At 30.3% G+C, this 10,609-nt stretch overlaps 1 protein-coding gene across 7 annotated transcripts in view; it reads left to right on the top strand.

Annotated features, from left to right (window-relative positions):
• Nucleotides 1-290: 290 nt before the first annotated feature.
• Nucleotides 291-10,609, top strand: part of LOC123272932 (bromodomain-containing protein 4) — a 31,131-nt gene continuing 20,812 nt past the window's right edge. For 2 of the 7 annotated variants that reach the window (XM_044739951.1, XM_044739950.1), the window contains exons 1-15: nucleotides 291-1,241; nucleotides 2,475-2,762; nucleotides 2,986-3,034; nucleotides 4,132-4,173; nucleotides 4,592-4,840; nucleotides 4,937-5,131; nucleotides 5,229-5,837; nucleotides 6,324-6,401; nucleotides 6,710-6,805; nucleotides 6,912-7,013; nucleotides 7,146-7,291; nucleotides 7,386-8,107; nucleotides 9,068-9,226; nucleotides 9,310-9,429; nucleotides 9,516-9,665. In XM_044739951.1, coding sequence (XP_044595886.1) covers nucleotides 2,752-2,762; nucleotides 2,986-3,034; nucleotides 4,132-4,173; nucleotides 4,592-4,840; nucleotides 4,937-5,131; nucleotides 5,229-5,837; nucleotides 6,324-6,401; nucleotides 6,710-6,805; nucleotides 6,912-7,013; nucleotides 7,146-7,291; nucleotides 7,386-8,107; nucleotides 9,068-9,226; nucleotides 9,310-9,429; nucleotides 9,516-9,665 — 2,728 coding nt within the window. In that variant the 5' untranslated portion in view covers nucleotides 291-1,241; nucleotides 2,475-2,751. The remainder of the gene's footprint in view (nucleotides 1,242-2,474; nucleotides 2,763-2,985; nucleotides 3,035-4,131; nucleotides 4,174-4,591; nucleotides 4,841-4,936; nucleotides 5,132-5,228; nucleotides 5,838-6,323; nucleotides 6,402-6,709; nucleotides 6,806-6,911; nucleotides 7,014-7,145; nucleotides 7,292-7,385; nucleotides 8,108-9,067; nucleotides 9,227-9,309; nucleotides 9,430-9,515; nucleotides 9,666-10,609) is intronic. The other 5 variants (XM_044739957.1, XM_044739952.1, XM_044739953.1 and 2 more) reach the window with 5 other exon arrangements.

Genomic DNA, 10,609 nt, shown 5'->3' with positions numbered 1-10,609 from the left:
TCCTCAACTATATAATATAAAAAAAAGTGTTATATTTATAAATAAAAATAAATAAATATTATGATAAATAATAAATGTATTATTATTGAGATAATAAAAAACACGTCGCAAGGACAAAACTAAATGCATTGTGGGTAGAGACCGGAATGGTGGAACAGGAATTATTTTTTGATTGGTCTTCAACACAAGCGTGTCTTCAATGTTAATGTTTACCGTTGTCTAAAACAACCTCGTGTGTGCTTTAACAACGATTAAACAAACTTTATAAATAATATTAATAATATTTATTTAAATATTATATCTAAGCTGATAATATTAAATTCGTATAGTATAAATTATCAGCACCATCGCATTATATTAGTAAGTAATTAATGTGTGTGTTTATTAAATTTCCAATGACATACATAATACTGCTGGGTATATAGCAATTTTTTGCATTAATGGTGAACTAAAAAGGGTTAAATAATAATAATAAAATATCGTAAAAAAATAAGTATACAAATAAAATTTGTTTATTAAACAGGAGTTTGATTATTAAGTTAATGGTAAATGGAATTTTGGCGGCAGACTGTGATGACGTAGATGGATGTAAAATAATCGGGTGGCGGTGGGGGCGGAAAGTAGAGGAGAGTATCAGAGTAGTCGAGTGGTTTAGCTATAGTGTTTACAACGAGAAGCAGATGCTATAGTAAAAGGTATCAGGAAAAGGAGAAAAGGAAGAGGAACAGTGGAACCGAACCAGTCGGTACGTCGCGGAAGAATGCGTAGCCATTGTTGGTGCTGCAATCATTAGTTTATAGATCCTCATAACAGTTGATTCGGAAATATTATTATTTACTTGTTAAATAGTTGCTGAACTTTCGGTTTGATTTTATATAAAATGACTTATCCCAAATAAACAGTGGGTAATTATAAATTTAAATGAATAAGTTTTAGTAAGTGAGATGTGTTAGTCGTTGCGTCTGATCGTTTGGTGGCGTATAAGAACTGAACCCTCGCGCAACGTTCCTATACACCATAGATACAGTGTGTGTTGGTAGCTAACAGCCAGTGAGTAATATACTGTACGGTGTGATATTGTGGATGTGGACGGTGGGGCATACTCGGCGGCAGCCATAATACCACCAACGGACCAACCAAACTTAACGAGCAGGGAGAAAGCGTAGTGTTCGAGTATCCGATACGTAGTGGTAGTGTTTTTGATTTTAAATTACGTGGATAGTCAACGTTTGAGTCATCAGGTAGGTTTTTAACTAGTTACTCAAACATTATTTATTACCATCATTGCTATTGTTGATATAATAAATAAAGTTTAGTTGGTGTAATCTAGTGACAAATATACCGACAGGCCTTATGAGCTTTCTTTATACTTAACGGCCTGAACCGCCATGTTGAATTAAAACCTACGCCAAATCAAGCTAGTGCAATATAGAGTTTACAATTTTTTTATTATTCTTTTAATCAACTTTTTTATCATTTTCATTTAATATTTCATATTGTAGACTTTAAAACACCTCTCTTGTACTCGGTATGTATCACTACTTATTAGTCGTGTTTATCCTGCACTCAGTGCATCAATCATTATCAACTGGTTCAACTCGTTGGCTGGTTGGTTTGCTAGTCGCCTGCCTGTCTGGGCGCGGGTCTGCTGTACTCTGCACTATACCCTTCTCCTGGTCTGATGTACTTAATAATGTTTTGCCGCCACTTCATTCTTTACTTGTACATATTCTAATATAAATATAACTACATATATAGCATATATGTACTTATAAATACAGTTGATATTTATTTATTTATTTATTATTATTATTTATCATTTTTTTACATCCACATTTTTTAACTTGTATATATAATATATAGAATTTATTTCATGTGCCACTTATATCTATGACTGACCCTGAATTTCAATGCCATGGTGATCGTTCATTATACGTGTTTCATCGTCAATTTATCACTTAAATCTTGTCATTTTAATTTAATTATATTATATTATTATCAATTGATTATATAATATTAAAACATTATTTATCGCGTTGTAATTTTTTTTTTAATCTAATAATTCAATCGTTTGAAATTTTATTATTTTTTTCTTGATGGTGAAATTAACAAATATCTGATAATTTTTAGAGTTTTTTGATTAAATAAATTTAAAAAAAAAAAAAAAAAAACGTTGACATTTTTTAAAAATTATGAATGCAATTTTTTTTTTTTCTTTTACTTTTCTTATTACTAATTTATTTTTCACAAACTAATTATTGATTTTTTCCATCATTTTAATTAAAATAATTATTTAAAAATTGCTTAGCAAAATAGCGTTGAGATCGGTCACCATAGAGGTAACGCGTTTGTAAATAGTTACTTTATTTACTTACACACATTTTTTTTTTACTCCTGATTAAGTTTGTACTAAAAATATTAGAGGAGGTTATGATTTCGGTTGTTACAATTTGGGGTCCTGTTATGTTATTCAGATGTTGCTAGTATTACGAATCCTGGGTGGAGTCTCGGCGAATCACATGAAGGTACAGGGCTGACATCCAAGTATCTACCTTTCGGTAGGCTTGAGTAGTGTTATGTCTCTTCGGCATCAATCTCCTTGGTCGCAGCCAAAACATCTCAGCAAGCAAATATCGAGCTACCATGCTCAAAACAAAATATATTATTGTCAACTCAGTTGTTGATGAAGCCTCGTAGCATCAAGCATCAGCATAAGACAGTAACCTGCCACGTAGCATTTATGTACCATTTATGTCGGAAAGGTAGGTGTATCTCTAAATCGTGGATCACTAATTCCGATTATTTGCGATTATTATTTATATACATATATTAGTCGATAAACATTGAGGTTATCTTTACTAGTTTGTAATTGGTTTGATGCTGTATTTTATTATAGTTTTAAAGACTGTTACTATTATTATTAATATTATTAAATCTTTTCATTTTTTTTCTTCATATTTTAATCATGGACTTTTTTTGTTTCAGAAATCAAGTCAACATGCAGCAGGTGGATACTAACTCGCAAAACAACTCCGTAAGTATTCGTTATGGTGTTTTTTTTCTTGGTATAAAATTTACTCAAGATATAGTGTAAATAAACAGCATACTAAAATCTACCCTTTTGCGTAGAATGTATTTTAAATTTTAAAAAATTGGAGTGTACATAAAAAAATGTATGAATTTATTTTATTTTATAAATGGAGTATCGTTTTGATCTTAGTAAAGAAAAACTCTGTTTTACAACACAGTAGATAAATTTGGCATTTGTATTATATAATTCAATTTTTTATTTTGTAGAAGATTAAAAATTAAGATACTGTTTCTGTAAGTCATTTTTAATTTTTATAGAAAAAAAAAAATATTGGAGTTTAAAAAATATTGTCTTAACGAAAGATTATAAATTTAATACCAAAATGTTAACTCCATTTAATATTTTAATTGTAAATGTATATATCGACGGTCTAATTAGCAATTTGTCTAACTCCTTATTTTTTAGAGGGTAATTTTTTTAACATTTTGATGTAGCAATAATCCAATTATAAATTATTTGAATGATTCAAACCTAAATATTATATCTCTATTAGATATTAATGATATTAAATGGTTTTTTAAAGTGATAATAAATTTTTAACTAATTGTTTTTTTCGTACAAATAGAAGATTCTCTAAAATGGAGTTAGACAATTTGCTAATTAGAACGTCGATATGTGTATATAATTTTTCCATCAATAATCGGACCTTGTTCATCCAATATATTTTGGCTAATTTTTTATTTAATAGATACTCCGTAGTTTACAGAAACATTTTAATTAACCTGAGTGATCATACTATGTATTTAGATTTAATATTTTGAACTTTAAATTGACTCTTGACGGTGTTTTATATAAATTTCCTCGTATATGAATAGTTGAATATCATTATCCTTCACCAACTCAAAGTTTTTTTAGTATAAAAATTGAATTACTTATCCGTTATTTCTGCTGAAACTTTTTTTTTCTAACATAAATTATTGGACACATTGCTCTAGTTTTTGTAAAGCATAAAAAAACGTGATATGAAATAAATAAATGTACTATGAGCATTGTTAATATATTAAAGTTTGACTTATAATCGATAAATCTGTAAATTACAGTTAGATGTGGAAGAGCGAGAAAGGCTGTGTAATATACCGAAGGTGAGAATCATTGTTGAACATAGAAATTCCAATGATTTATTAATTATCGGTGGTAGTTGTTTTTTTTAATGCCATTCACTCTTTTAAGTATGATTTGGTAAAAATTTATTTGCACAGGCACTCGTATTCTTTTGCTATTGTTTAGTAGTATTAAGAAGAACTTGTAATTTTTCATAGCAACGCACATCTAAATTTAAATAATCAGCATTAAAATTCTAAAAATTTGCTCGCCTTTTTCATTAAGTTTCATGCTTATTTTTTACAAAAATTAGGTTTAAAGGGCATTTCTCATTTCACTTTTATTTGTTTGTGTAATAGAGCACGTGTTTAATTTAACCTTTTATTATTGAGTGAAGCTTAAAGTAAAATTATTTTATGTACTTACAACTTACGTGATTACTTGAAAAAAAAAATACAGACAAGTGCACCTGGACGAACACCAGGATCACAACCGTTACCAGCAAGAACGCCACCACCACGTGAAGAGCCCGCAGTAGAGCCAGTAAATGGCGTAGTCCAACCACCAGTCGTACCTCCACCAACTCGTCCAGGACGAATCACTAATCAGCTTCAGTTCTTGTCAAAAGGAGTACTGAAGCCAGTATGGAAGCATACGTTCGCTTGGCCTTTTCAGCAACCTGTCGATGCGAAGAAACTCAACTTACCCGTAAGTTATTTTATACTCATTAATTATTTTATTAAATATTTTTTTCATAAAAAAATTGGTTTTTATTTATTTTCTTTTTAAATTAATTTCTATTAGGATTACCACAAAATCATAAAAGAACCGATGGATTTGGGTACGATCAAGAAACGTTTAGAAAATACGTATTATTGGTCTGCACGAGAATGTATTCAGGACTTCAATACTATGTTTACCAATTGCTATGTCTACAACAAACCCGGAGAGGATGTTGTAGTAATGGCTCAAGCACTCGAGAAATTATTTCTCACAAAGGTATGGAATTTGTAGATATTCAATATTTTATTATTTAAAAGTAGTAGAGTATCAAAGAGGCATTAATTAATTAATTAAAAAAAATCTATAATTTTAGGTTGCACAAATGCCAAGAGAAGAAGTGGAACTCGAACCTCCTCTCCCGAAAGGACCAAAAGGAAAAAAGGCAAGAGTTGGTGCCCCTATGATCAGTGGTACTCCAGGAGTGACACCGGGAGTCGGTCGAGGTCGACCTTCTTCTGGAGCGGCGACAGTCAGTTCTAGTGTACCAAACAATCTTCCACCTACTGCTACAACAGCAGGAACTACTGGTGTCTTGCCAATACCACCTCTCGGTACTCAAGCACCAGTATCTGTACCTGGAAGTACCAATACAACTACAATCGCACCTCCAGCTAGTATAAGCGTCACCTCAATGGCTACCCATAACTCTTTACCGCAACAAGTAGTTCCTCCACCCAGTGGATATCACGCTCAACCAGCGTTAGATCCCCAAGCAGCTACTGCTGTACCTGCTCCTCCACAAGTTCCAACTGCACCTACAGTAATGCCCCCTTCACAGCCTGCTAAAGTCAAAAAGGGGGTGAAGAGAAAGGCTGATACGACGACACCCACCGCTAATTCTTTTGAACCCATGTATCAACCCATGGAATCTAAAAATGCTAAACTTCCTACGAGAAGAGAATCAGGCAGACAGATCAAAAAGGTAGCTATTATTTTATTATATTTTTAAATCATTTTAATAATTAGTGTGCTTTGTATGTAAACCCCATAAAAATATTTTTTAAATTGAATTTTTTCTTAATTTTTCTGATCTGGATAAAGAAAAAACTCGGTTTTTTAAATTATTATTAGAGATTTTTCAAGTTTTTTATTATTCAAATTCAACAACTTGATAATTTTATAAATTTAAACAACAAAATTTTATTGAGATTTGTAAACAGCATGAAATTATTTCGAATTATAAATTTTTAATTGTTGTCTTTTCGCTCAAGATTTAATCTTGGTAATTTCATTGGAAAAAAAAAAAAAAAAAAAAAAAAAAAATCGGTTGTAAAATATAAAATCGGTTGTAAAAATTAAAAAGAAACTTTTTGTTCGTTGTAATAATGATTTAAAGATGTCCTTGACGCTTGCATGTACATCATTGCATTAACATACTAACAGAGGGTTGATGATGGGGCTGTTTCAGCCGTCGAGGCAAGCGGAAGACGGCCTTGTGCCATTCCATCAGGCCAACATGCCCCTCATCGGGGTGATGGCCCAACAGGTACTCATACAATTTATCATCAACAATAGCATCAAGAATGCATCATATTTCATTTGTGTTGTTTGTGGCTTAAAGTGATTTTTATTTTTTATTTATTTCAAATTTTATATATTTTAATAATTTATCATTAAAAATTTTTTTTTATAATAATTAAAATCAATTTTTTTTTTCACTTTTTATTTTTAAAATCATTTAATGAATAATAATCATTCGCCTAAAAACAAAATTTAGAGAAGCTAAAACTAACTAAATCTAAGTTTTTGATAATGTATGTTAATTATAATATGAATATATTTTTTATCTTTTAGCCACAACATGTCGGCGGTAAATCAAAAGAAAAACTCTCGGATGCCCTAAAGTCTTGCAATGAAATTCTTAAAGAATTATTCTCTAAGAGACATTCGGTAATATTTTTTTTTTTTTCATTTTTATACTTTATTGAATTTTTTTTACATCTGTAAATAAAGTAAAATTGTTTAACTATCGGAATTTTTTCAATTTTTTTATTAGGGCTATGCCTGGCCATTTTACAAGCCCGTAGATGCCGAACTATTGGGTCTTCATGATTACCACGATATTATCAAAAAACCCATGGATTTGGGTACTGTAAAGGTAATTTCAGCATTCATTAACATTATTTGATGACGAAAAGAAAAGTATTTTTTTTTTTAAATTAGAAGCAAAATGAATTACTTAACTTTTTTTAATTGAGTAAACAAAAATAAACACTAATTGGATATTCAGACGAAAATGGACAGCCGAGAGTACAAAACGGCTCAAGAATTTGCCTGTGATGTACGGCTTATCTTCACCAATTGTTACAAGTACAATCCTCCTGACCACGATGTTGTGGCAATGGCTAGAAAACTTCAGGATGTCTTCGAAATGAGGTTAATAAATTTTAACATGATCTTTGTAATTATTATTTTTAATATAATGAATTGTTAAAAGAAAGTGTTTTAACAAATAATAAAATGAATTCAGGTATGCTAAAATTCCTGATGAGCCTGTGGGAGGAATGGCAGCAGTAACTCATAGTAGCAGTAGCGGAAGTAGTTCAGGTTCTGAATCATCATCGGGCTCCGAGGATTCCGAGGAAGAGCGTACCCAAAAACTTCTTGCTCTTCAACAAGAATTAAAGGCAATGCAAGAAAAAATAAAAAAGGTGGTTGAAGAGTCCGGTAAAAAGAAAAGCAAAAAAAGTAAATTGGAGAAACCTAAGTCGAAGCCTATGAGTAGTAAAACTCCAGGACTTGTTGGAAGTCACAGTGGTGCCATGAAGGAACTTATGAAACCTAGTGTTGGTATGCAAAATGTTTCGGATAGTGTTGGCGCAAGTATAGCTAGTGTTGCAATGGGAGCGGGTGATCTTAAAATGCCTAGTGGTTTGCCCGTAGGTGTTGGTATGGGTTTGCCTGGTGATCATCATCTGGCTTTAGCTGTTGGTCCTAATAAAACTCATCCTGGTGCTGCCGCGGCAGCAAGTGTTAAACCGAAAGGTAAAACTCGAGGTCCTGGGAAGTCCGCTGCCACTAATGCTGCTAGCAAACGACCGAAAACGAATAGTAGGTCCACTAGCAATAAGAAGAAGAATGCTGCTAATCAACCCCCTCCAATGCCGTTCGACTCTGAGGATGAGGACAATGCTAAACCCATGTCTTATGACGAAAAACGACAGCTCAGTTTGGATATTAATAAACTGCCTGGTATGTTCAAAAATTAATACTTAAATATTGTGGATTATTATTATTATTATTATTTTAGAAATATTACTAAGATCGGTGATTTTACTTATTAAAGAGGATTTTATTATTATTATTATTATTATTATTATTATTATTATTATTATTATTATTTTTTATTATAAGCCAACTTACCCGATCCACTTAGAGACTATTCAATTTTTATTTATTAATTATTTTCACCACAATATTGTCGGTATGAGCAATCATACCATCCTCGAATGAATATATAATAATTAAAAATTTTGATTTTGAAGACAATTTTAATTGGGATTATATAAAGATTAGGGTTTGCCAAAATATAACTTCCGTGGAGAACTTTTTAAAATTGGAGTTCCACTTTTAACAGGGTCTGTGTTACGGCATTTCCTGAGATATTTTGAGGTGAGACGATATATTTGATTTTCATAGAATTTTTTAACAAGAGCTTAGTTTGGGTGTTTCCGCTGAAAATTCAAAATTTGGTCGGAAATGCCCAATTAAATCTCCTGTTTAAAGATTCTATGAACATTAAATAAATCCTCTCACCCCGAAATATCTCAGGAAATGCCCAAACACAACTGCTGTTAGAAGCGGAACTCAAAATTCCAATTTTAAAAGGTTCTCCACGAAAGTTAAATTTTGGCAAACTCTAATCTTTATATAATCCCAATTAAAATTGTCTTCAAAATCAATCAAAATTTTTAATTATTATATATTCACCCAAGGATGGTATGAGTGCTCATATCGACAATATTGTGGTCAAAATAATTAATAAATAAAAATTGAATAGTCTCTAAATGAATCGGGTAAGTTGGCTTAAAAATTAATAATAATAAAATCCTCTTTAACTATTATTATTATTATTTATTGTTGTTGTTGTTATTATTATTACTATTAATTTTCCCTAATACATATTTTTATGCATGTAAATTATGATTGTAGGTGATAAGTTAGGGCGTGTAGTACATATTATTCAGTCTCGAGAGCCTTCGTTAAGAGATTCAAATCCCGATGAAATCGAAATTGATTTTGAAACTCTTAAACCCTCAACACTGAGAGAGTTGGAAAGCTACGTTGCTTCGTGCTTGAGAAAAAAAATTCGTAAGTTTACACTTTTGCTTCATCAATTTATTACTGTTGATTTATTGTTCTTTTAATATATGAAATATTAATTATTTATTCAGATAAAAAAGTTAGTGGAAAATCTAAAGACGAACAAATGGCTGAAAGAAAACAAGAGTTGGAAAAACGATTACAAGATGTCACTGGGCAATTAGGCAATGTAAAGAAAGCTACTAAAAAAGGTTGGTTTGAAATAAAAATGTTTATTATATTTGTATGGGGAAAAAAAAAAAATTACTAAATAAATATGTATTGACTTTGTTCACAGAAGACAACAGTAAATCAGTAGATGTAGTTGGTTCAGCAGGAACGAGTGGACCATCAAGGCTGTCAGCGTCAAGCAGTAGTAGCAGTGACAGTGATTCCAGTAGTAGTTCGTTATCATCGAGTTCGAGTGATTCGAGCGACAGTGAAGCAGGTTAGATATAATACGTCTTGTAACTGTTGCAAATTATTTACGACCCTCATGTTGGGAACAAATTAATTAATTAACTAAGCTAACTAAAATTTTTATCATTGAATTGCTAACGTGCATATAAGAAAAATTGAACTGACAATTTATGACGCAATTTTTTCAATTTTGCGAGGCTATTTGCGATTATTGTCTTGTCAGTTATATCAAGTTTTCCAATATAAATAGTTGTTTTTAAAATATCAATATTAAATTGATCGTGTTTTTACAAGGTTTATAAATAATTCAGTATATAATAAATATTTTTTTATGAAATATTTACTACAAAATTGACAAGCATTTTAAATTTTCTTTATAAGACTAGTTTTCAATTATTGAATTTCACTTATTTTTTTTATTGTCAATTTTTTATTCTAATTTTATAAGAAAGTAAAAACAAAAATAATATGCCAACTTCCAATATGAATAGCTTATAAATCTACAATTTCAACAAACAAAAAAAACCCGTTTTTATTATGCTTGTCAATCATTTTTCTTGTTGAAGCGATATTTTTTTATATTTTGATGATAACTACGTCTTCATCACATAAATAAACAATTATCTCATTTTTTAATCATAATATCATAATTAAAGTTAATAATTGACGGTGTACATTTTTTTCTCGTGTGTTCATCAATGAAATCAATTTACTATGTTGATTTTTTAAGAACTTAAAGACTTATAAATATTATTTACTTTGACAGCAGAATAAATAGATAACTTTTGATTAATAATCAATACACAAAAACTATCGCAAATAACTTCTCAAATTTAAAAAATATCAATAATTATATAATATTTATTGAAATTGTGTTGTTGGTTGTTGAAAGAAATAAATTTACCATGTCTACATGCAAGTATAAATCTAGTGTCAAATTTTTATATTTTACTAAATAATTTATTAATTTTT

Source organism: Cotesia glomerata, linkage group LG10, assembly GCF_020080835.1.
Source record: "Cotesia glomerata isolate CgM1 linkage group LG10, MPM_Cglom_v2.3, whole genome shotgun sequence".
NCBI lineage: Eukaryota > Metazoa > Arthropoda > Insecta > Hymenoptera > Braconidae > Cotesia > Cotesia glomerata.
The sequence above is the reverse complement of the archived record's forward strand: the minus strand, read 5'-3'. Positions and strand labels throughout refer to the sequence as shown.